Source organism: Antedon mediterranea, chromosome 7 (assembly GCF_964355755.1).
Source record: "Antedon mediterranea chromosome 7, ecAntMedi1.1, whole genome shotgun sequence".
Classification (NCBI taxonomy): domain Eukaryota; kingdom Metazoa; phylum Echinodermata; class Crinoidea; order Comatulida; family Antedonidae; genus Antedon; species Antedon mediterranea.
In genome coordinates this window covers 7,660,424-7,686,151 of record NC_092676.1, presented here as the reverse complement: position 1 = coordinate 7,686,151, position 25,728 = coordinate 7,660,424, and the positions used below count along the sequence as shown (strand labels likewise).

Here is a 25,728-nt window from a genome sequence, read left to right as displayed (position 1 = left end):
CTCGACTCCGGAATCAAATTTTTGTTTAGAATATGGAACGCCATCAATGTCTTTTAATTTCTCCTTCCGCACACGTACACGAATCGATACCTTTGTCAATAAAAACCTGAGTGGTATTTTCAACTTCAAATATAGAGTATGGTGGGGTATAAAGTAGATAAACATTTATAGGCCTAGAGCTTAATTTATCATTCCACAAACTTGCGAAATCGTTAAAATCGACACACCACCATAAATAATGGAGAACATTCAGGATTGCAGATTTTGAATAGATTGAAGACACTAATGACGTGCCATACTACTAGATTGATTTGTCGAGATTTTTAGCAGCTATCTTATCTCTGTGTGGTGGATTGAGTCGACGTTTTTCAATGTTTATTTTGAGGTAATTATACATTTGATTGTTCATACTGAATCATATGATGAGAATATAGAACCTATTTAAAACCAGGCTATTAATGTTTATAAAGTCGTATATCGTTATACAATACTTATCTTGGCCCTACTAGCTAGTAGCCTAGCCTAGTAGTAGTACGCCTGTTTTTTTTTTATAGGCCCAGACTAGGTAGTAGGGGTTGCAATTGTGGGTAGCAGGACGATTCGGCCAGGGACTTTTTGGTCCAGCCAGGGCGGACGTTTCGGCCCATCCAATCAATCGTGTTGGGAATAATACGACATGTCTCATGTGTGCCTTGACCTTGTAACTTATAGGCCTAGCCTAGGCCTATCCTACAAATAAATAGTTTTTTTTATTGAATTTTAGAATTTACAATAACATTTTGAAATATTTGATTTTCATGTTTATTATTTAGCCTAGGCTAGAGGGCCTAGCCTATATTCTTTATTATTTTTTATCTGAATAAAGTTGGATGTTTCGACCCTGAAAAAAGTGGACTGAATGATTCTATTGGGAAGGTCAACAGAACCAACATTTTACATTATTTTAGACTCCCGATCTCTCTCTAGAACTTACCCAATTTAAAAACATTCACCTGCGGTGAGGCGGTGATGGTGAGTGATCGTGTCTTACAGGTACTTAATGTCAAGTAAGTTTGGTGCGAATTCACAGCAGGGAAAAAGGCAGTGCTCCAATGCTTGGCAGCATTGGGGTTGCACATACTCTGGGGACTGCTTACTCTCTGGATAATAATGACATACACAGTTGATCATGCCAATTCCATTTTTACCATTATGCCTCTTATTTTTATAGGTGAAAGCAAACGCAGCAAACAATGAGTGTTAAAGCGTTTGAACTTGTGCCAGCGATCGAAAGGTTGCAACTGCTTGGCGATAAAGCTAAAACATCGGTATGATTATTGTAATTAATATATTTACTTAACATTTAAATTGAAAAAAAATATAAATTTAAGAAAACCTAAATTTTAATGTTCCAAATCAGAATTTAATTTTTATCTTTAAGAAGTTCTTTAAAATGTTATTTTATACTTTTTATCCATTGTTTAAAATTACTATGATCTACCTTTGAATGCTTACTGAAAACCTAGACCTATATTTTTTACTGTGTATAAATATTTTTATTGCAGATTGAATGTATCGAATGCTGTGGGAAAAATCTTTACATTGGAACAAGTGATTGGTAAGCTAATAATTGGTTATCCGCAACGAAGTTGCTGGATAACCTCTTGTTATTGTACGAAATCCTATTTTTTTTTCTTCTTCTTCTTTCTTTCTGTATTTTTTTGTGTCACGCGTATCTCAAAAACTTGCAAACATAACGTTTCGTAACTTTCTCAACATATCGCCATTCACGTGAAGTTGTGCAGCGAAGCTTTTCACGACGTTTGCAATTGCGCAACGTGATTTTCGCGCGATTTTATGAATTTCGCGTATTTAACATAAGTCAAAAACCAAATAACATTTTTAATTGAAACTTAGCCAAAGTTTAATTTACATCATACGCTAACTTTCTATGAATTAAAAATGGCATGTAACATTAGAATGTGTGCGCGTAAATGGCGTTTGAAATTTTAAAATGCTTCAAATCAATTTCTGGTTAAATTAGAGCACGTTTCAGGTCATTTTAAGGCTTCAAACAATTTCCACCAGGTGCGCACATTTTTACGTGCGCACGCCGCAGGGGAACACGTTTGAGCATTTTTTTTGCACGATTTGTGTTTATGTGATTTATTTGGTTATTACACCGAAAGGGCAGTTTTAACGTTGAATGAGTACTTGAATACGCAAGATACGTTTTGTTGCGGGCGGATAACCAAACTCGTCCTCAAGTGACGAGTTCCATGTCTAGTGAGATTCTTATTCTTTAACTAACTAAAATACTAGATTTTCCAACCCAAGTTAACAATTTTTTTTTATGTTGAATACCATGCTAGTGTGTCATTACTTAGGCCAACTCAGACATCATTGCATGACAAGGCCCGATGGAATGTCTTGACTTGTCATTGCTGTCGGAGGTGAATCCCAAGGAAACGAGTCGTCTTGAGATTGTGTCGAGTCTCGTTTTTATAATGTAGGGAGAACTTTTTTGGTTTTTTGGTTAATTTTCTACCGACGAGACGATTTGCCAGGACTTGTTGTATGATGCTGTCTGAATTGGCCTTTAGGTAACTTGGCAATTACTTGGACAGCTACAACTGTTTTAACAATGTTTAAAATTGTCTTATTGTTTTAAGCTTTGTGGTTCATTTTCTTCTTGAGGAAAAAGTTCAAGCAAATGGCAAGATATCATTTACAAGTGAAAAGCAATCCCACAAGTACTTGGCTGTTGTAAGTTAAAACTCTATACACTTTTTGAGGTTTTTGAGACATTTTTGTTTGCATTAACTTTTTAAAATTTATTTATTAATTTTTTTTATTTCATATGCATTCAACAGTGACCAACTTACAGAATGGATAAACTATTTTATAATTTATTGTGCTTATAAACTCATTATAAGTCTCATTTGGGGCTTAGGAAGTGGAGTTGAAAGGCCACTAGGTCAGGTTTGAACCCTGGACTATTTGTGGACATATTGCACCCCCTATTTTTGAATGGAATATTCCTCCTTTTCAGTTTGATTAGTAATGTGAAGAGAATATAATTAATATATTTTATTATTTTTTTGACTATGTTTTATATTAATTTTTCTTTATTTTCTAATTTTTAGAGGAAGCCTATCTCCCAGTTGAAGGCTGCATCGGCCTTGACTAGGATATTGGTTTTATGCGACAATGTGCTTACGCTGCTCAACATGTTTAATCTGGAACCAATATTATCAGGAGCCAAGATCAAAGGGGTAATTTTCAAATTTAAAAAAATTAAAACCAGCATACTAAAAATGCACTGAATAGCATAATAATATTCTCTCTTCTAAGCGTTTCACATTATTACCCCGGTCATTTTTTTTTCAAACACGTATGGAACAGGCAAGTTGTGTCTTGACCTCAAGCTCTGTCTACACTATCAAACTAGTTTTACAAAAAATGTGTGATGTGCCCAAATATGGTATAGATATGTTTAAATATGGTAGTGATATGACATCTTCATGTCCATATATGGGCACACCCCATTTTTTGTCACATAAAGTTTGATACGATAGACAGAGCTTTACAGGTACCCATTTGTACACCAAGTATGTCTTGCCTAAGGATACAAGCAATGCGACGAGAATTGGATTTGAACTCGTAATCAGTAATCCAACCTCCAAAACATTGTACCACATGGCTTCATCGTAAAGTTACAGGGGTGATTTAAAAAAAATTGGTTTTAATGGTTATTGTACATCACTTGGGTCAGTTTTAGATTTTAGTGATTAGGGTAACTTTATATATTTTTGGCTGTCTTATTTTAGGTGACATCATTTACTGTAAATGAGAACCCAACAGGTAGTAACCCATTTGCCATTGAGATTTGTGTAGCAACTCGTAAGAAGTCTGTTCAGTTGTACAGTATTACAGAGGATAAGATGAATATGATGAAGGAAGTGACAATACCAGATGTTCCTATTCTTATGGTAAACGGATGAAAACAATTCGTCTCAAGTTTGAACAAATAATTTTTGGTTAACTTTATAAAGCGGACCACGAAATAGAGAGTGCTATGTAAGCAGAGCCATTATATTGAAAGAGTTTCAACGCTGAATGGATTAGAAGCCATTTTTGTGTCCAAAATATTGTGCGCTTTATGCACGCTTTATGCACGCTCTATGCATGCACGTTTAGCGATTCTTTATAATTAATGCATTGTTTTTACATTTTTTGATTGTTTTGATATTACATTCGATAGGTAAAGTCTTGTGAACGTTACACGTTTTATAATAAAGGACTTAACTCCATATGCTACATAGAATTAGTTAGATAACAAAGATGGCTGGTAATGTACCACATGACTTTATAAAATCTGTGAACCTAATGTCATAACTCTTTAAATATATGGCTCTGTAATAAGGTATACACAAAATCTTGAAAGTGCATCATTCATCTATATTTTATGGATTTTAATTTTGAAGAGAAGTTAAAAGTATAAAAAAAGCTGTAAATCTTGGGAAATTTGGGACTTCATTAAATGATTATTAGAAAATTGACTTGAATACTATCGTATTGATTTCAGAGTATGGATCGATACTGTGTTTGTACCGCTATGGCAACAGAGTACTGTCTGGTAGACACAGACACGTTACATGTCACTGATCTGTTTCCATATGAGCACGAGACCTCAATACCGGTTGTAAAGAGAGTAGGCAAGGTAAATCCTAGCAACTCTCAAATTACAGTATAATAATAGATATTAATTAAAATGACAATAAAGCTCTGTCTACACTATCAAACTAGTTTGACAAAAAAAGGTGTGATGTGCCCAAATATGGTAGTGGTATACCCAAATATGGTAGTGATATCATATGTCCATATAATGGGTACAGCATATCAAATGTTTCGTCACATAATGTTTGATATTGTAGACAGAGCTTTAAAGTGGAGCTACACTCAGACTTTCTCAGCTTATATTATGTTTAAGTATGTTTAATTGAAAGTGATTACATAAAAAAAACAGGGAAAATACGGAAATATTTTCCAAAAACTCGTTTTTAAAAAATCGGTCAGAAAATAGTGTTTTTTAATACATTACACTTTTTCAGTAACTTAGGGGTTATTAGTTTACAATACGTCGCGAAACGCGTTACACTTAGCAACTGACGCGTTTTAGTCGCCGGTGAACGCATGGGTGAAATGTCTCCCCTTTGGTAAATTATGTGTCGAAAAATTGGGAATACATTTTATACGATTTGTTTTAGGCCTAAGTAATATTTCCGATAAAAATGTCAGTATAATCAGGGAGCAACTCCCTGGTATAATTTACATGTATTGTAACCTCATGATTTGCACTGTACAACAACAGCATAATAATCTTATCAGATTGTTTATTAACTTTAAGCTAGGCCTAGCTAAGCCGTCTGCTCAGCCTAGCTAGCCTTGAATTTTTTGTCTAGGCCTATATGCATTCATGGGTTTGAAAATTCTTGGTCGTTTCGCCCCATTTATCATTCCTGGGTTTTCTCGCACATTAGAATTGTGAAACACAAAATCCTATACAGAACAAGAGTAGTAAAGCGATGTGGAAGCTTAGGCCTGACTGAAAAGCAACTATTCAGGCACCCTATCATGGCCCATATGGGTAGGCCGAGGTTGGGTGACAGCAGAACAAACTTCACTGCTGAGTGTCAGCCTAGCAGCTGGAGCCCAAGCAGCATCGGTACATACCTACACTCTAGTAGGTCTAGGCCTAGCTTTATTGAATATATAGCCACATCTTTCTCAAATCTCGTTAGATTTGACATTTTTGTATTAAGTCTCATAATCACATTATTACACTGTGAAACATGATAGGGTCACATTCAGAATGTTTTAATATACTTTTTGCCCGTCAAAAATAACATCGCGACAAAATAACAGATCGCCAGCTGCAGTAGTGTGATTGTGAAAAATGTCACGTGATCATACTCCCTAGCAAAATAAAAAACCCAATTGGACCCGAATGGGGGAAAGTGTCTATTTACGCAAAATTGCGCAATGTATACGCGATAACTATACCAGAAATAGAAAGATCTGGAAAAATTACATAAAACTACATTTAAAATTTTTTTTTTAGTGAAGAAATTAATTTTTTAGGATTATTCAAATATACCCCCCTTTTGCATGTAAAAGAATAGGAAATTACAAGGTATCCCCCCAAAACGCAAAAAGGCGTGATTTTCAAGAAACTCGTACTCATTGAAAAAAAATTCAAAAAAATATGAAGTATGGGGGATGATATTTTTAAATAATAGTTGAAATGTATGAAAAATAGTAATTTTCTGGGTGGAGCTCCACTTTAAATATTGTATCAAATCTAATTTAATAGAAGTTTACAATATATACAGTATCCATGGACTGTGTATTACTTCTAAACTACTATCTCCACAAATTTTAAATTTTATATTTGGTAGGAGGAATTTCTGCTTAGTGGACCAGGTGCGTTGGGAATGTTTGTAACGTCGGCAGGGATGTCACAGCGCCCTCCTTTGAAGTGGTCTGAATCAGTCTGTGGTGTGTGCTACGCGTTTCCATATATTGTTGCATTAGATGAGGAATTCCTTACAGTACATAGGTACAGAGATTTTTTACAATGAATTGAACTAAATCATTAATCGTCTAAGGGTAGGATGCCTGCATAGTAAGCATAAGATTCCAGGTTCAAATCTCAGTCAATTGATTATATTATCAGTGAGCATTTTAGAGTGTTTCTATGCTTTTAAATTGATAATGGTTGGTGCTATCTCCTAAGTTTTTCCACGTGTCCTATATCCTTAGCAAAGGATACCTAGATGGGACAATCAATAAATGTTGGGAATAACCTGTGACTTGCAGATAACTGGGCTGAATTGCGCATGAACTGGGTACTTTAAGAGGGCACACAAGCCAGATGTGTACAATGAACCTCCAGTTTGAGGCCTTATCCAAGAAGACTACCACCAGATAATATAATACTACTTGTAGCTAGTAGTAGTTTTGAATATTTAGCCTTTTTTTTGTTTCAGTGTTTTAGATCAACAACAGAAACAGACTATTCCATTTTCGGGGGGTAAAATTCTTGGTGATTATGATGGTAAACTGTACATTGCGTCTAATAAGGAGGTGTATTCGTTAGTACCGTTACCAGTAGAAAAGCAGGTAAAATAAACTCTTTCAATACATTTATCTACAAAATATTTATTGCTATAGACAATGAAAGTCTTTGAAAATCTTTTCGTATTTTTTTGAGAATCATCATGAAGTAATCTTGTAATAGGCAGAATGTCAAAGGCCACACTGTTTTTGTTTTCCCAGATTACAGCATTGTTAGCAGATAAGAGAGTCGAAGAAGCGCTAACACTCGCAAAAAATGCCAGAAAAACCGGATTAAGTAAAGAAATGTTTAGGAGGGTAAGTTTTAAATTGTACAATTCCTAAAATGTCATTTTCAATGGTTACATGATTCCATTAAATGTAAAATAATATGATAACAGAAAAAAAAAATATATAGGGCCGTGTTTCCACAGCCAAAACAAAATTATCGGTTAATCTTTTAACCTATAGTCAGTCATTACTAAACAACCAGATGCCCAATCACATTACAACAATTTTTTTAGGTCAAAGGTTAAAAATTATCGCATTTATCCGATAATTGTCTGATTTGAATAAGACAATTGGTTAAACCCTGTTTCCACAGGCAGTTTATCGTTGAATTACTGGTTAATTTTTGGCTGCAAAAACACTGCCTAAGATTCCCTCTGTTACTGCTACTGTTTAGCCAGTATATAGAAGAAATAACACATTTTTGCTTTTGCCTTCATTAGATGTATATCCGCATCCAGCAACAAGCTGGATTTATCAAATTAGCTCAATATGAATTTGAAGAAGCATCCCAATTATTTAAGGATGGCAAGCTTGATATTAGGGAGGTAAGTAATGTAATAGTTTTTTTGCTGAATTAATACTTCTTTTATAATAATGCAATCATAATGCAGGTATAACCAGACTCTGATATATAGTTTAAAGATATATTGTCCCCCCTCAATTAAAAAAAATAAAAGCTTTGTTTGCAAATTTTTTGACTGTAAATTCTAGATTGCCTAGACTATACCTGATATATAGAAAAATACTGTATATAGCGGCCATGTTTGGTTTTATGGACATTACGCTAATTTCTTCAACTACAGATATTTACTACAAAAAATAAATTCTGTTCTAATTTCGTCTGACCTGACTAAAAAATCGTAGATATTGGATGATGCACTACATCGGTTAAAGCCAAACTTCCAATTGTTGTGTTAATTTGAATATAGGCTTTTCTCTCAAATGTAAATGAAGTTATTATTATTTTTTTCAGTTGATAAGTTTATTCCCTAACCTTCTCCCAAGCAGTACAAAATTCAGTCGTGCACAACCACCCCTCCACGATTTTGCCGACATTAGGCAGATAGTTCGGAGTGATAAAGCAAGGCTTAATGAATGTAAAAGATTTCTTATTGGCATGTTGGAAGACATTAGGGGATCCTCTCTTGCCATTGATATGAAAGAGGTGAGTGATTTTTCGTTAGTATTGGTCATGTTTATTATTATATAACACCTAAATAAATTCCTTTCATTTGATTGGACCATTGTGGATCACATGGCATGTAATAGTACATACTATTTAACAATCATGTAATATTACTCTGATCTGCATGAATTACAATAGCAGCGACGCTTACAACGTGATCTCTCCTTCACAACAAGGTCAGAACAATGGAAATGACAAGAATCTACTTACATGTTATATACAAATAATGAATATGTTTATATTCGTGCGATGGTACAAATAATTCCATTCGGTGAAATATGAAATTATATTTTTTCTCAGGCTTGACCTTGTGAAAGAGAATTTCATCTTTACCTCATAAACTTATTTGTACCATCACACTCATAAACTTTCATTATTTTTATAGTAGCCACTGACTCTTTAGTGTATAAATAGTACAATTTTATTCTGTTTTTTAACATGATTTTATAAAAAAAATTTTCTGATTTCAAATATATTCTTGCTTGCAGGATGTTGACACTACGCTTTTAAAACTGTACGCAGAATGTGACTTAATTAAATTACAAAAGTTAGTATCAACAGAAAATGCGTGTAAACTTGAGGATAGCTTTAAGATACTAGAGAAGAACGACTGTCACCACGCCCTCGCCACACTCAGTCGTTTACACGGCGATAACGAAAGCGCTCTTCAAATTTGGGTCAAGTAAGTAGTTCACTGTATTGTTTTTTAATATTTAGATCAAAATATATTTGATTTTCTCTTTATATTTTTTGTCCTTTATGGTGCCTATTTTATTTCTCACTATTGACTGTGAACGAAAGTACCTGTACTCCTAGTTTTTAAACTTTATTTGTTCTGAATATATTATTTACACAATGTTGGATAAAATACTGTACATAATATGTGATTTGATGTAAGTGTTCGAAAAATGTTTTCATCTGGTTTTTGCATTAAATATCTGTATATAATTCTTGACATAAAACTATTCATGAATTCGTGCGTGTGCGACGTGTTTTCAACAAATCTTCATCTGGCAATAAATAGATGATATTGGTTGCTAGGAGTCCTGTAACTTTGCTAGTTGTAGTGCAGTGCCCCCTATTCGTAACCTTAATTTTGTGATTCATCTAAGTATAAGAAAGAAATGAAAACACATGTATTGAAAATGTGGATGGTTGGATTCATGCAGTTAATATATTTCTTTCATATTTTAGGTTGTCTGATGGAGTTTTACAAGATGATAGTTTTCCAGGTTTTGAATTTGTTTTTAATTTTCTATCTGTGTAAGTTAAAATGTTAATATGTTGTTTGCCTTATCATTTAAAAGATAGTCGTATCTTGTTTAACTGTTTGGTAACTAATTTAGCAATGCAAGTTTGCGGACAAATAAATAAGCAAAATAAGTAAAATAAACATCTTAGTTACTTACTTAATTATACATCATTTGAACACTGGAGTGGAATAGACAGCATTGTAACAAAATCTCCTTTCTTTGAGATTAATTAAATTCATAATTTTGAGTGTTGATTTAATTTATTGTATAGATTAAGTGAGCATGATTTACTTTGGCGGCATATAGACTGGGCGTTACGCAAGAACCAAGAAAAGGCTGTTATGGTAAATTAGAAATCTGATCATTTTTATGTAATGTGTTTGTAAGCTTTGAGGTTGGTGGAGGAACACGTGTCTCTCTCAAAAGCTCTGTCTACACTATCAAACTAGTTTGACAAAAAAGTGTGATGTGCCCAAATATGGTAGTGATATGACATCATCATGTCCGTGTATGGGTGCACCACATTTTTTTGTTACATAAAGTTTGAGTTTGGATTTTCCTCCTTGCTGTACTCATGTACTATAATACAAACAATTTAATATACTTACAATAATAACATTCAGTTTATAATTTTCTTTTGTACAGATTTTTACAGAACGGCCAGCAACAGAGACATCAAGTGAGCGTCTTCGTCCAGATGATGTCATAGCATTCCTCAGTTCCTACCCTAAAGCTATCATAAGATATTTAGAATTTCTAGTCTTCACCAAAAAGTTAGAGGTAAGAACATTTCAAATTTTCTAATATTGTATTGTAACACTTTTTAATGAATTGAAATGCAGTAAAACCCCTATTAATGGGACACTTTCTGGACCAAAGAAAGTGATAGGTGTCCCCTGAATAGAGGTTGGCTTTTGTGTTAATGTATATATTTCTCCTCATTCATGTTATGAGAAAGTGTCTCCTGAATAGAGGTTGGCTTTGGTGTTAATGTATATATTTCTCCTCACTCATGTTATGAGAAAGTGTCCCCTGAATAGAGGTTGGCTTTTGTGTTAATGTATATATTTCTCCTCATTCATGTTATGAGAAAGTGTCCCCTGAATAGAGGTTGGCTTTTGTGTTAATGTATATATTTCTCCTCATTCATGTTATGAGAAAGTGTCTCCTGAATAGAGGTTGGCTTTGGTGTTAATGTATATATTTCTCCTCACTCATGTTATGAGAAAGTGTCCCCTGAATAGAGGTTGGCTGTGGTGTTAATGTATATATTTCTCCTCACTCATGTTATGGGAAAGTGTCTCCTGAATAGAGGTTGGCTTTGGTGTTAATGTATATATTTCTCCTCACTCATGTTATGGGGAAGTGTCCCCTGAATAGAGGTTGGCTTTTGTGTTAATGTATATATTTCTCCTCACTCATGTTATGAGAAAGTGTCCCCTGAATAGAGGTTGGCTTTTGTGTTAATGTATATATTTCTCCTCATTCATGTTATGAGAAAGTGTCCCCTGAATAGAGGTTGGCTTTTGTGTTAATGTATATTTTTCTCCTCATTCATGTTATGAGAAAGTGTCCCCTGAATAGAGGTTGGCTTTTGTGTTAATGTATATATTTCTCCTCATTCATGTTATGAGAAAGTGTCCCCTGAATAGAGGTTGGCTTTTGTGTTAATGTATATATTTCTCCTCATTCATGTTATGAGAAAGTGTCCCCTGAATAGAGGTTGGCTTTTGTGTTAATGTATATATTTCTCCTCATTCATGTTATGAGAAAGTGTCCCCTGAATAGAGGTTGGCTTTTGTGTTAATGTATATATTTCTCCTCATTCATGTTATGAGAAAGTGTCCCCTGAATAGAGGTTGGCTTTTGTGTTAATGTATATATTTCTCCTCATTCATGTTATGAGAAAGTGTCCCCTGAATAGAGGTTGGCTTTTGTGTTAATGTATATATTTCTCCTCATTCATGTTATGAGAAAGTGTCCCCTGAATAGAGGTTGGCTTTGGTGTTAATGTATATATTTCTCCTCACTCATGTTATGGGGAAGTGTCCCCTGAATAGAGGTTGGCTTTTGTGTTAATGTATATATTTCTCCTCACTCATGTTATGAGAAAGTGTCCCCTGAATAGAGGTTGGCTTTTGTGTTAATGTATATATTTCTCCTCATTCATGTTATGAGAAAGTGTCCCCTGAATAGAGGTTGGCTTTTGTGTTAATGTATATATTTCTCCTCATTCATATTATGAGAAAGTGTCCCCTGAATAGAGGTTGGCTTTGGTGTTAATGTATATATTTCTCCTCACTCATGTTATGAGAAAGTGTCTCCTGAATAGAGGTTGGCTTTGGTGTTAATGTATATATTTCTCCTCATTCATGTTATGAGAAAGTGTCCCCTGAATAGAGGTTGGCTTTTGTGTTAATGTATATATTTCCCAAATAAGAGGTTCTACTGTATAATGTTTGCAAGCCTTATTCAGAGGACACCCCTATTAGGGGGACACTTGGTTTGGGCCTGATGATGTACCCTTAAAGCCTGTTTTCCTGTCGACGTTATTCGATGCTGTCGACTGTCGACGTTATTCGATTATCGAAAATCTTGTACGTAAACATTGAAATGTTTACAATTTACAGGAAAAGGTACTCGCTATCGTTATCATTTCAAAACGATCGTCGTCGTCGTTGATCGTTAACAGTTCAACGACGATAGCGTCGAATAATGTCGACAGGAAAACAGGCTTAAGAGTGTTCTTATTATATTACATACTTATAGTTGTTTTGTTGTTTGTGTATTATGTCTTATTTTTTGTAAATGCATTATTTTGTGTGCCATGCTGTTTAATCGTAAACAAAAGCGTCAGCCAATCAGAGAGCATAATTTTTCTCTATGCCAATCACAGTCAAGGATTCACAAATTCTTGTTAGAAATTTTAGCAACCTAACACCTTAATAAAACCAATTTCCATTGGCTAGATAACGAAAATCCCTTAGGTTGTTAAAAATTATGTTAGCTGATATATTTTCGAACAGATAGGTACCAAACATGACGTCATTCGGGTTTGCAGTTTATTTACAAAAGTGCCGTAAAAAACTTTCTTAATAGATTTTCAATGGAAACGACTTAAATAATTGCAAAATACACATACAGTACTATATTTTTTTCATGAACAAGAGTTTGATATTTTAAAATGGGTAGGTTAGGCCGTTTATTACAACTTCAAGGCCAGGCCTCATATATATTTACTGTATTCTGTTTTATATTTTCTGTGTACCGTACCCTTTCTGAATCTGATAATAACAGAACATTAAAAGGCATATTGAAACTCCCCAAAGAAAATAATTTCAATTCTCAACACAGTTTAAAAATCCTTTAACACACAGAGATGCATAATAGTACTTTTTAATCTTTTATCTAGTTTTGTTTATTATAAAATATCATGCACGCATCTGGAATACATCAAATTGAAGTATTTTTGTTATACACTTGCTGGTATAATGTTTATAAGTAATCCTCTTATGGTTAATAACTAACATACATAAATGTCTTGTTTACTACATACAGTGGAACCCTATTAAGGGGACACCTTCAGGACCTACTGTATGTCTCCCCTTTATTGGAGTGTCCCTGAATATGGGCATGCTCATAGTGTTTTAAGCTCTGTCTACACTACTGTATGTCTCCCCTTAATTGGAGTGTCCCTGAATATCGGCATGCTCATAGTGTTTTAAGCTCTGTCTACACTACTGTATGTCTTCCCTTAATTGGAGTGTCCCTGAATATCGGCATGCTCATAGTGTTTTAAGCTCTGTCTACACTACTGTATGTCTCCCCTTTATTGGAGTGTCCCTGAACATCGGCATGCTCATAGTGTTTTAAGCTCTGTCTACACTACTGTATGTCTTCCCTTAATTTGAGTGTCCCTGAATATGGGCATGCTCATAGTGTTTTAAGCTTTGTCTACACTACTGTATGTCTCCCCTTTATTGGAGTGTCCCTGAATATGGACATGCTCATAGTGTTTTAAGCTCTGTCTACACTACTCTATGTCTCCCCTTTATTGGAGTGTCCCTGAACATCGGCATGCTCATAGTGTTTTAAGCTCTGTCTACACTACTGTATGTCTTCCCTTAATTTGAGTGTCCCTGAATATGGGCATGCTCATAGTGTTTTAAGCTCTGTCTACACTACTGTATGTCTCCCCTTTATTGGAGTGTCCCTGAATATGGACATGCTCATAGTGTTTTAAGCTCTGTCTACACTACTGTATGTCTCCCCTTTATTGGAGTGTCCCTGAACATCGGCATGCTCATAGTGTTTTAAGCTCTGTCTACACTACTCTATGTCTTCCCTTAATTTGAGTGTCCCTGAATATGGGCATACTAAGGTTTTGTTTTAAGCTCTATCTACACACTATCAAACTAGTTTGAAAAAAAAGTGTGATGCGCCCAATTATGGTAGTGATAGGCCTAAATATGGTAGTGATATGACATCATCATGTCCATATATGGGCACATCACATTTTGTTGTCACATCAAGTTTGATAGTGTAGACAGAGCTTTATATTGGTGTCCTTAGAAACTTTAATAAAGGTTTAATGTATTCAATCTGTTCAGAATGACTAAAATTGACCGGTGTTTTTTAATGAATATTTATTGTTTATGATTTATGATAATAAAGGCTTGATAGTTAATTATGAAACATCAACATTACAATGGTATGGTAAATAGGTAAAATATTATACATTCGGTGTTTTTAAGAGGTTTAGATATTTGGTTCAGAAACTGGTAGATTTGAATGCATTTGCAAACTTTTTAAAATTTTTGGGCCATGTACCTGTGTAACAAACTATAAATGATCGGGTATTTATTTTGGAATATTTGAGAAAACTCAATGCTGCTATTAGTTGTTTGTTTTTTGGTTTTATGGTATCTGTGTGACAATACATACAGAACAAAGTATTCTCAAAACTAAAGACTGTTGCCCATCGTTATTAAGTTGGTTGTTTTTGTATTAAGTTGGTTGTAATGATTGGCATCGGTATTGTCCAATCGAGTGATTTCCAGTATTTCAAAGAATCTGGAGATCCTCTCAATTGGACTGTACCCATCCAATGCCTCAAGGCCCTATTGAATTGTAAAGCTCCTCAATTTGATCTTTAGTGTTTACTGGCTGGCTATGATGTATTCACTTAGCAAGAGGGTGACCAGTTTTGAGTACAGCAGATATGATATGTAACTGCATGTCCTCAATTCTGGACTCCACCTCACTTGTGCTCTCTGTAGTATTGAAGTAATAGTACTATCTCCGTCAATTCAGAACTCCACCTCAATAGCATTCTCATAAGTTGTTTCATATGTTGTATTGTAGTAGCCCTCAATTCAGTTTTGTAGTAGCCCTCAATTTAGTATTGTAGTAGCCCTCAATTCAGTATTGTAGTAGCCCTTAATTCAGTATTGTTATAGCCCTCAATATCAAACTCAACCTCACTAGTGTTCTCATATAGTGAGCTAACTTCTCACATTTTGTAGCTATCAATTCTTGACTTCACCTATCATTACCCTTTGGGCATAATGACTGCAGTTAGCTTTCTATACCGAGTTAAACATTAATACATCAAACACGTTTAGTGTTAGTTGTTTTGTGTCATGAAGACATTGACCAATAAGAAAGCCAAGAAATGTTGTTAGTTATTTCCTTGCCCTCCATATTGGACAATGTCTTGTGACACCCATGTGCTGATTGCTAAGATTAAGAACAAAATAATATCCTCATTTTCCCCCTTTGTTTCCTTGAGAAAAACTTTAAAACATGCAACTGAGATAACTATGCATAAATTGTGAAGTAGAGAAAATCTGTGATAGCAAAAACATAATATTAACTATTATGAAGAAATTCCCCCAAACCATCATCACGAACGCTGACCATCTTGCAACTAGCGCACTTAATAATGACTCTAATTTGAGAGATTATTGGCCAAACTGTGCATATATATATTTATTTTTTTTTTCATATAACTTTCTATAATTGTTATCCATGTTGCTTTGGGCCATCTTCTTGGCCTCTTGACTTTTCTCATAGATTCAGATAGAGCTCTTTGTGTTGGTATATCCCTTTAACAAATGTACACATTTTGCTGATGATAAACACAAGATATTTTAAATTTTGAACTGTTAGAATCATCAAACTCTAACAAAACTATTCATTTATACAAACCTATATATTATATTTCTATATTATACAATAATATAAAAATAAGAAAATTAAATACAATGAAAAATTAATACAATTTTATATCCAAAATTTGATTAGATTACAGATACTTTTTAAAATTTGCTTTCCTTAGTATCCAGGACATTAAAATTTATAAAATGCAATTTTTCTGATTTAAAACTTTGGCCGTTCATGGTAAATAGAGTTGCATGTACCTCACATCACATAAAAATAAACATGATATTTTTTTTAAAAAGCAACCTTACTTACCATACAATAAATTCTTCTCTGTGGCCCCTGATCTGCCTAAGTGAAATTCACCAAAGAAATGTAATTTCACCTAAAATCTCAGCAGTTTTATTGTAAATGCAGAACCCAACAAGTTAATAATCAACCAAGGTTGTATGAATGTTTATTACTTTTAACCAGAGGCAAACTCTCTGAATCTACCCTCATACGTCGTCAATCCACAAGCCATACTGGCGTTCAAGAGTGCCTGCTACTTTTCTAACCAGATCAACTTGAAAATTTTGTATATACACTTGTACAGTAAATGGATACGGCTAGTTTAATATTAATTATCACATGCTGATATAAAAGACGTATTCTTTTGATTTGGTTTTCTTTGTGTGTTTTTTATTGCGTTTGTGAACAAAAGATTTTAAATGTCGGATTGTTTTTAATTAGGAATAAATGAATAATGAATAGAAAAAATTGTGATTATCTTTTAAAACAGAAATATTGTATTATATATAATATTTCAACTATTTTTTAAAAAACGAATATATAATATATGTTTCATATTTGTGTGTTCTATAAATGTAGAAATATGGTTGTTGCCTTAACAACAGAAAGTGCTAACATTTAATTTTATCAAGTAAATAAATGTCTGATTTAAACAAAAAAGCTAGTCATAATGTGAGATTACAATAACAAATAGTCTATAGTCTATATAGTCTTTTTTTAGAGAACTATGTTACATTTTTTCACAGACTTCACAAGCCTGTATCCATGGTGAACGAACATTTTTCCTTACTTGTGAAAATCAAGGTAGATGATAATTTGTCCTCTTTGCGGAAAAAATAAACCACACATACAAACAAATCTGACTCTGGCTTGTTTTGTCCCCAAAAACATGAAAATGAAGATTAATAAAATCAGACCATTTTGCAGTTTTAGTAAAGTTATTAAGTTCTGTAAAAAAAAAAAAAAACTATTTTTGTGTGTTAACTTTCAGTTTTTTTCAGGTAAATAATTGTTTGTTTTCGATCTAATTTTTGGTCAAAGTGAATAAAATGCCATATATTTAACAAAACATTTAAAAACATTATTTTTTCAGGGGGAAAATATACTATGTCTTTTTTGGTAGTTTCAACCTCTTTTATTTTGTTCTATTATATTTGTACAATTTAATTATTGAATCATAATAACACACTGGCGTGTATTTTTTTGCTTAGTGCAAGTACAGTAGTTGAATTTGATTAGTGGACCTTTTGGTGTTAATTAACTTACATGTCCTTGTAATTCATTGGAAAAGTTTAATTATTTGTAATTTCCTGGGCTAGTAAAACCCATGCAGTTTTTATTAACTGGTGGTGCTAGCTAGTATAATAAATCAAGGCATCAAGAACAGCTTGTTTAGCCCCACAGGTTAACTGAAATCAGGGTAGCACAACCTGTTATCCTCGTTACAGTTTAACTTGCCTGAAATTTCTTTTTAATTGGAGTCTTATAATAATGTTTTAGGGCAATACTAACCTTTACACTATACACAAAGACTTATTCAATAGTACTGTACAGTATTAGACCTTTTTGACTGAACCAAGCTTACACATTAAGAACAAGTATTAATAAGAATTAGGCTTATATAATTTATTATGCTACAGTAAAGCCTCGATGTTCTTAACAATATAATAGAAAATCCTATAAAATGAAGAAAAACACAAGTTGAAAAGGTACATATTATATATGTGAATTGTATGTTAAATGTATGTTTGTATTTATTAAGTAATTGAAGTTTTCTGAAGTAGATAAAAAACACTTCCATAGGAATTAAATAAATGTGCATCCTCCATAATTACATGTATAATATGTTGTATTGTGGAAAGTAAAGAACAATTGAATTGAAACAACCATTATTATATCATAGATATATTGTGCAAGTAGAGACTGAAATAAAGAGACTGCTTAGAAATATAATAAATAGATAAAAAATGAATTCGGAATAATTCTACTTGATACTGGTACTAATAGATAGATAGTAATAATTACAAGATCAGGATAAACTTCACCTAACTAATACATTTGTTCACTTACAATTACTGTACATACCTGTTGTAATTTAGTTTTGCTGTTCCAAGTATGTTTGGGCAGTGTTAGGAAAACCATTGAGAAACAAATTCTAACTGCTTTATCCTCTCATCCACCCTGCTAAATCTATGTTGTACTTTCATACTGCAGACAACTAGAATATAATATAAGATAAAAAGACAAGGAAACATAAATTTCATATAATATGTTGAGAATATCTACGTGATATTGGATCCTTATCAAGTCATTATTATGAAAGATTGGAAAAATATTATAAAGAAATGGCATTGTTCAATGGATAATAGCTAAATCCCAGCTTTACAGTCTATAGGTATTGCAACCTTGTACAGTATATAGAATATTGCCTGCTGTTGTGGTTTCAGATATTACAAATAATACATCACTGTGACAGTGGTCTATTATGTTTACCTCTAATTAAGAACCACTTTGAGGACCAGAATTTAGTTTAGTTGGCTGGATTTTAATTTAATTTAACCAAGGAGAAGAAATGCTTTGTGTTTGAGTGTTCTATGTAATTAGAAAAAAATCTGTATATATCCTACTGCACAATAAATCATAGTAGAGCAGGGTTGTGGTTGTTAATGGTTGTTACCAATCGTTGATTCCTATGTTCAAATCCTGGCCGAGTCACAGTAAGGGGGGAAAACCGGCTTAACCCCCATACAAGGACAATATCAGTAGAAATTTTTATCTCCAATGAACATTCGAATAAATGCTCACGTTGAGTTGAGTCAAGGGTTCATATTTTGGATCTATGTAAAAATGTTTTCCATTTTAGTTGCCATCACTTATTTAACAAATACAAATGTAATTATAATGATATAAACATAACATAGGCCTAAATATAACGATGAAAGAAATTATTTTTAAATAATAATTCTCTCATCATTATATATGTATGAGAAAACATTTTAAAAGATATTTTTGATGTGAATTAAGTTATAATTTGAATTTCAGAAAGAAAAGTACCACACACACTTGGCTGTTTTATACCTAGATGCCGTACTACAGCTAAGGAAAGAGAGCCAAAGTGAAAAAACTCAACAGGATCTAGCAAGGTCAAAGTTGAGGCACATGCTACAGACGTCTAACCTGTACCGAGTTCAGCTTATACTGGGAAAAGTGAAGGAGACAGACATGTATGCTGAGTGTGCTATTCTTTATGGCAAGGTATGGTGTACTATAGAGGGAGGGCTGCAGTTGAAATGAATGCTAGATTTGTTGTCAGAATATTATTTTTAACAATATATTTGCCAATCATTAGACTAATATGTGTATGAGCCTAATATATCATTAACATCCTCATCCTGATTATCTTTTCTTCTTCATCATCATCCTGATTATCTTCTTCATTATCATCATCATCATCATCATCCTGATTATCTTCTTCATTTTCATCATCATCCTGATTATCTTCTTCATCATCATCATCATCATCATCATCATCCTGATTATCTTCATCATCCTGATTACCATCTTCATCATCATCCTGATTATCATCATCATTCTGATTATCTTAATCATCCTGATTATCTTAATCATTCTGATTATCTTCTTCATCCTGATTATCTTCATCATCATCATACTGATTATAAGCAAACATCATCCTGATTATCTTCATCATTCTGATTATCTTCTTCATCATCATCCTGATTATCTTCATCATTACAACTAGTATATCAGCAATACTATTAGTTTGATGATTTATTTTTGTTATTTAGTTATTTATTTGAACTGTGGTGCAGTCAAATATAAACGAAGAAGTATATAAAACAAAAGTTAATCTCGTAGTACAGACGTATTGTTGTGCTCATATTATAGAAATATTACAATTATTTATAATAATAAAGTAATCTTTTTACTGCTTTTGCACATCAATAAATTCAATTGTCATAATTTTAGTGTTATGCAACACCTTTATCAATTCTGCCGTCATCAATCATCGTCACAAAACCTTTTCTTGTTATTCTAGCAGTGAATCTTACCAAGTCCGATAATTAATATTCAATTGAGATTATTGATCCATTATATAAGACTGAAAAACAACCATTAATTCATCAATTCATCTGTAAATTCCAAATTAGTTTTTAATGAAAAGAATACACTAAGAATTATTTATTAATTTGATCAATAATTACCGTGGAAACAAGCTATTGTCATGTCCGGTGAAAGGGATACTTTTGTAGTAGCCATACCATTGATTAATTTTATTTGTCTGGTTTTAATTCTGGTTGTAGTGACACCATGACTCTAATCCATTTGTCTTATATATGTATTGTCCCCCAAAAACATGAACAATTAAGATTAATACAATCGGACTTTAAATAAGCCATTTTGTAGTTTTAATAAAGTTTTTAAAAAAAATGAACAAGAGTAATGATTTCAAAATAAACTTTTGATTTTAACCAAAACCCCATTGCCTAACAGACAATTTGACTTGTTTTTTCATTCCATTTTTTTGGTCAAAGTGGATATTAAACTATTATGTGAAATTTAAATGTCATCATCATCATCCGTTACGCTATTCGTCTTGGGTAGACATTGCGTACGCTAATCGTTTCCATGACTCTTTCGGTGGTCTGATGGTCTGTCATTAATTTTTCGATCGATGTATTTGCTTTTTTGAGTTCTTTATTTATGTTTCCTATCCAGGTAGTTTTTGGTCTGCCAACTGGTCTTTTAACTTTTCGAATGGACTCTGTCAACGCTAATTTGGCTGAAGTGTCCATCGGAAGCCTTACCTTGTCCGGTCCATTTGTATTTTCTTAAATGTTATATTCAACAACAACATTTATAAAAAATATATTTTTCAGGGGGACTATATACCTTTAAAGATGTATTGTCCCCATGAAAAATATAAGTTTTAAAACTGGATAAAAAAAAACATTTACCTGAAAAAAACATAATTTAAAGGAAAAAATACTTAATTTGTCTGTCAGACAATGAGTTTTGGTTGAAATTAACCTTTTCTTTTGTCTTTTTATAAGTGAAATAATTTTTTTTTTTTACAGAGGTGAATAACTTTATTAAAACTGCAAAATGGCCTGATTTAAAGTCTGATTTATTAATCTTCATTTTTCATATTTTTGGGGGACAATACATCTTTGAGGTTACGATAAAATATAAATTGTTATAATGTTATTGTTTTATAGTTGGAAGAACATGATAAAGCACTACGAATTCTGGTGTATAAACTGCAGGACTACGGAGCTGCTGAGAACTACTGCCATGTGAACTCATTGGGGCGTGACAAGACATACAGACGAAGACTTTTCCAGATCCTCCTCGGTGTCTACTTAGACCCATTGGAAGGGTAGGTACACATGGTAACTAAACACCAGTGGGGGTATTTACCATTCACACTTAGGCTAAGGAAAACACTTAATTTTAAAAATCTAAGTGAATACAATTTAAGTGAAACACGTAAGTGATTGGTGAATACGGCCACTGTATTCACCAAGAATTCTTTTCCTTTAATATTAGGTATTTCACTTTATGTAATAATGATTACGGATTTCTCATTTTTTAATTGTAAGTTTAATTTTTTAATCCTTAGTGAGTTTTCCCTTTTGTGTGATTGATGAATATGGCTACTTCTTTTTAAACTAAATCTCTCTTTACACTATCAAAGTAGTTTGACAAGATATGCCCAAATATGGTAGTGATGTGATTTCATCATGTCCATATATGGGCACATCACATTTGATAGTGTAGACAGAGCTTACTTCTTCTTTTGGGACTCCGGTAGTGGTACTGAGCTGCCGAGAATTGAACCTACAGTGGGACTATGGATTTTTTAGGCAAACATGTTAACCACCATTTTCAGTGAAATTTCCTACCTGTACTTAGCTACAGTGTTTTTTTTTTAAAGATTTTAAGCCTTTGCCATACTATCTTCAATACTAAAGTAAAAAAAATGGACCCAAACTTAAAACCAGATGTTTTATAATAGCTCAAACTATTTCTATTTTCCCCATTAATAGAGTTGGTTGATGTACAGTAGTAATTTATTTAAATTCATTATAATCTAGTTTCAATTTGTTAACCCCTTTTATTCATTTCCGGAATAATCAAGTTCTTGCAACATACCTGAAGTTGAAACTTATTGATTTATAGAAAGCAAAAAATTGCAATTATATTATGGGGTAACAAAGATTCACACCTGAGTGAATATTTGTAAATATAGCCTATGTGTATCATAGTTGATCGAAATGTCTGACACTCTTGCAACACTCCGGAAGTTGAAACTTATTGATTTATATAGCAAGAGAATGCGATAATCAATACAAAACATAATGTGCTCACAAAGATTCACGCTTGGATGAATACATATGAATATGTTTATCATTGTGAATCGAAATGTCTGACATTCTTCCTTATTTAGTGAACATTGCACTAGATTCTGTGATGATTAGAAAAACATTCTTAGAATAACATTGCTAGATCGTTCAATACATTTAATTAAACTTCATTTGTTTATTGAACATCAACAATATGCGACTGTATTGATCGTACCAATGCTGCATAGTAAATGACCCTTTTTTTAAGTAGAACATATAGTAGCACCATTAAAGATGTATTGTCCCCCTGAAAAAATAATTGTTTTTGTTGAATATGCCATTTTAAATGTCACATAATAGTTATCCAGTTTGAACAAAAATTGAATCGAAAAAAAAAATAATTTTCCTGAAAAAACTGTAATTTTATAAAGCAAAAAATAGTTAAATTGGCTGGCAGCCAATGAGGTTTTGATTGAATTTGACCATTTATTTTGTCATTTTATATGAGAAAACATTTTTGTTTTTGTTGTTTTACAGAAGGGATTAACTTTATAAAAACTACAAAATAATCTGTGCAAAGTCTGATTTAAATAATCTTTCATGTTTTTGGGAGACAATACATCTTTAAAGGGACAAATTTGTGACCAAAATGTCCCCTTAACAAATGAACAATGACTAACACTATTGTAACTTATTTTTGTTTCATTATTATTTTCTTCTGTGTTTAGGAAGCAAGATTCATTGATAGCACCAGCGATTACCCTTCTGAACAGTGACATTGCCGATTTTGACAACATCCGGGTAATTTGTTATAAACATTTCATTTATAAGGACAATACTAATGCAATTGTATCATTTTTTAACTATATAAACAAAATTCTATTTATAAATATTCATTTGGTTTGTAATTAACAATGTGTAAAATATTCTTTTTATCAAATCAATGGTACGAATTATGAGATTAGATGGTAAATATCTTGGCAAAACCGTCAAGATATAAAGGTATTTACCATCTAATCTTGTAATTCATACTTTGCATATTGGTTTGATAAAAGAATATTTTACAGAAAAAGTCTACAGAATTAATATAACAATCATTTGTTACTTAACTCATTGTTCTAATATTAGCTAATATCTCACAATTTTAAATGTATTTTAACTTTGAATTTAATCTTTAAATGTTTGATAGGTGCTACAGATAATTCCTGACAGTTGGTCTGTTGGTTTAGTAACCAAATTCCTTACCCACACGTTGCGTCACAACATGCATTCCTGTCGGACCACCAAAGTGCAAAGAATGCTGGCTCGTGGCGAGAACCTAAACTTAAAATCGGTCCTGTGCGCCGAAAATAAACATCCGATATTCGTTGGCGACGATCGAGTATGTAAAGTGTGCAATCAGGCTTTTGTGGATGCCTCGTTTGTGCGTTACCCGAACGGTACAATCACCCACGTACATTGTGCGAGAAACCGATCCGTGTGTCCCGTCACAGGAAAGTTATTCAGTACCAAAAAATCATAATAATTAACTATAAATAATATATTGAAAGAAAACATATATTTATTAAATATTAAAACATAACAGCAGTTCATACAAGCAGTGGCAAAATATTTCGTTGGTTTTGTCGATATTATCTTTACTAACTATTAAAGGGATATTTTCTGTGAAATCGACCACTCTATCTCTATTAAGGGGACATTTTATTAGGTCCAAAAGGTGTTCACACTGTATGTCTGATATACTGTAGAATTGTAATGCATAAATATATATGTATGTTTATATCCAATCTGCACATAGTACTGTTTCAATCTTATTAGATCTCGTCAGTGCAGATCAGGTTTTGAAATGATATGTACGTATGTATATATATAAATATATTTGTTTTATTTGAATTTTAAATTTAGATATTAAGAAAGATATTATGTTTTAACCTTCAAAACTAATATTAATATTTAATTGGAATATGATCACCTACTTATATTATATATTTTATTTAGATTATTTTTATTATTCAATAAAACAAAGGCTAACGGTACAAACACATTGATATAAGAAAATAAAAGCCTAGGGCAAAATTGCTTACCTTAAGCAAGGACTAGCCAAGCGAAAGGCATGACAAGGCACAGAAAAGTATATATAAATAAAGTATAATCACAAAAATTATATTCAAAAAAATTTTATTATCTTATGGCTTATATTACGACCAACATCTAAACATCTCATCCAATGAATGTTTATTTTACTTGTCAGCTGCAACATATTCTAAACATGCACATTTAAAATGATTGTGCGAAAGAAAGTCCCTGATTTTTTAGATATCTTTAATATTTTGCTCTGAGGCCAAATGGTATGACACTCTCCCTAGCATCAAGAGGTTGTGGGTCCAAATCATTTACAATTCTTATCTGTTTCGATGTACAATTTATTGTTTTTGTCAAACGGTAACATTATTTTTTATGAACGCAGACTATATTTTGGTCAATTTATAGAAATATTTCTGTAATTTGGCGAATAAAATTATGTACTTAGATAAACATTATAGTCATAATACATATTATGACGGTGATAAATTTATACTGTAAATGAATTTTGTGTTTTTAATTGTTTTTTTTTATTGTCGTAATCATTCATCATCATAATAGTTATTAACTTTGACCAAAAACTGGATTGAAAAAAAAAATGATTTACCTGAAAAAAAAAAAGTAATTTAAAGAAAAAAATACTTATATTGTCTGTCAGACAATGAGTTTTTTTGTGTTAAAATTAACAGTTTATTTTGTCTATTCATAAGTGAATAATTTTACTAAAACTGCAAAAATAGCTGATTTGATTAATCTTAATTTTTATGGTTTTTTGGGGACAATATATCTGTAAGCTTGGACGCAATGCAACGACGTAGGCACAACGCAAGTGAGTTGACCAATCACAAGTAACAGTTCAGATGATCCATCGTGGCGTGATTGGTCAAATTACTTCCGGCGCACTTCTTGCGTCCTTTGTGTGATTAGTATTCATCGTCGTGTACAGTGTAAGCTTGATAAGCTACCAATTACATAACTGCCGCCTTGTCTGCAGCGGTAT

The 25,728-nt window shown here is 32.7% G+C and overlaps 1 protein-coding gene across 2 annotated transcripts; it reads left to right on the top strand.

Moving 5' to 3' along the window:
• Positions 1 to 300: 300 nt before the first annotated feature.
• On the top strand, positions 301 to 25,228 carry LOC140054781 (transforming growth factor-beta receptor-associated protein 1-like). 2 transcript variants are annotated; one of them, XM_072099868.1, is made up of 20 exons: positions 301 to 385; positions 1,211 to 1,307; positions 1,545 to 1,597; positions 2,652 to 2,745; positions 3,126 to 3,254; positions 3,810 to 3,971; positions 4,568 to 4,702; positions 6,441 to 6,601; positions 7,032 to 7,164; positions 7,321 to 7,416; positions 7,830 to 7,934; positions 8,363 to 8,554; positions 9,064 to 9,257; positions 9,770 to 9,838; positions 10,100 to 10,172; positions 10,474 to 10,608; positions 19,324 to 19,536; positions 21,519 to 21,679; positions 23,375 to 23,447; positions 23,836 to 25,228. In XM_072099868.1, exons 2-20 carry the CDS (start codon positions 1,233 to 1,235, stop codon positions 24,166 to 24,168), a joined length of 2,586 nt encoding a protein of 861 aa, XP_071955969.1. In that variant the 5' UTR covers positions 301 to 385; positions 1,211 to 1,232; the 3' UTR covers positions 24,169 to 25,228. The 2 variants fall into 2 exon arrangements, with proteins under 2 accessions (XP_071955969.1, XP_071955970.1); XM_072099869.1 differs by lacking the exons at positions 7,321 to 7,416; positions 7,830 to 7,934 and having other exon boundaries at positions 7,032 to 7,048; positions 8,421 to 8,554.
• The last annotated feature ends 500 nt before the right edge of the window (positions 25,229 to 25,728 follow it).